The following is a 1,056-nucleotide window of genomic DNA, read 5'->3' as shown; positions in this document are numbered from 1 at the left end:
CAATAGTTGAAGGTGTGGCCTTGTTGGAGTAGGTGTATAACTGTGGGTGTAGGCTTTAAGACCCTCATCCTAGCTGTCTGGAAGTCAGTATTCTCCTAGCAGCCTTCAGATGAAGATGTAAAACTCTCAGGTCCTCCTGCACTATATCTGCCTGGTGATTTTAACACTCATCTTTTAGGCTCTCAAGACAAAAGTCATTAACATTTGTACATGTTATATAAACATACATGCCAACAAACACTTATATGTATAAAATAATAAAAAGTCTGGATTCTATCTTTTGTAACTCATAAGCTGTATAGGCTCTAGGGATTTCCTTTACATTCGTGAAGTAATCCAGTCAGACAAATACTGGCTTAAAATTATTTTGAGACTCAAATCATTCAGGAAGTCTGGATCATGAAAAGACCAGACCTAAGAATATTAGGAACGGTGCTAATATTTCCTACCTTGATGATAATGGACTGAACCTCTGAACCTGTAAGCCAGCCCCAATTAATGTGAAGTTACCAATAAACTCCACAAAATACTCAGCACCAGCATCACCCCATTTTAGGTTAGCAGGATCTCACTCCTGGAAGATGATGATGGACTTCCCATTGATGACAAGGTTTCCATTCTCAGCCTTGACTGTGGGGTTGAATTTGCCATAGGTAGAGTCATACTGGAACATGTAGACCGTGTACTTGAGGTCAACAAAGGGGTCATTGTTGACAACAATCTCCACTTTGCCAAATACAGAGCAGAAGGCAGCCCTGGTAACCAGGTGCCCAATATGACCAAATGTGTTCACACCAATCTTCATCATTTTGTCTACGGGACGAGGCTGGCACTGCATAAGAAGATGCGGCTGTCTCTGGAACAGGGAGGAGCAGAGACCACATTTCAATTTTTAACATCTATACACAAATACAAGGGCAACCAAGATTATAGAAGAAATGTTACTATAGCTAAAATGACATATTGACCCTCATACATTGGTAGTGGGAGATTCAATACTCTACTCTCACCAATGGACATGTCATCAAGATAAAAATTAAACAGAAAAATGTTTCA

General features: G+C 40.0%; 1 protein-coding gene across 1 annotated transcript in view; it reads right to left on the bottom strand.

Annotated features, from left to right (window-relative positions):
- LOC116094859 (solute carrier family 7 member 13-like) overlaps positions 1-673 on the bottom strand; it is a 10,272-nt gene extending 9,599 nt beyond the window's left edge. The window contains exon 1 of the mRNA XM_031376276.1: positions 573-673. Within this exon, the coding sequence (XP_031232136.1) occupies positions 573-673 (101 nt within the window). The remainder of the gene's footprint in view (positions 1-572) is intronic.
- Positions 674-1,056: the final 383 nt, after the last annotated feature.

The sequence above is a fragment of the Mastomys coucha genome, unplaced genomic scaffold (genome assembly GCF_008632895.1).
Source record: "Mastomys coucha isolate ucsf_1 unplaced genomic scaffold, UCSF_Mcou_1 pScaffold17, whole genome shotgun sequence".
NCBI lineage: Eukaryota > Metazoa > Chordata > Mammalia > Rodentia > Muridae > Mastomys > Mastomys coucha.
This window is presented reverse-complemented; position numbering and strand designations above follow the sequence as displayed.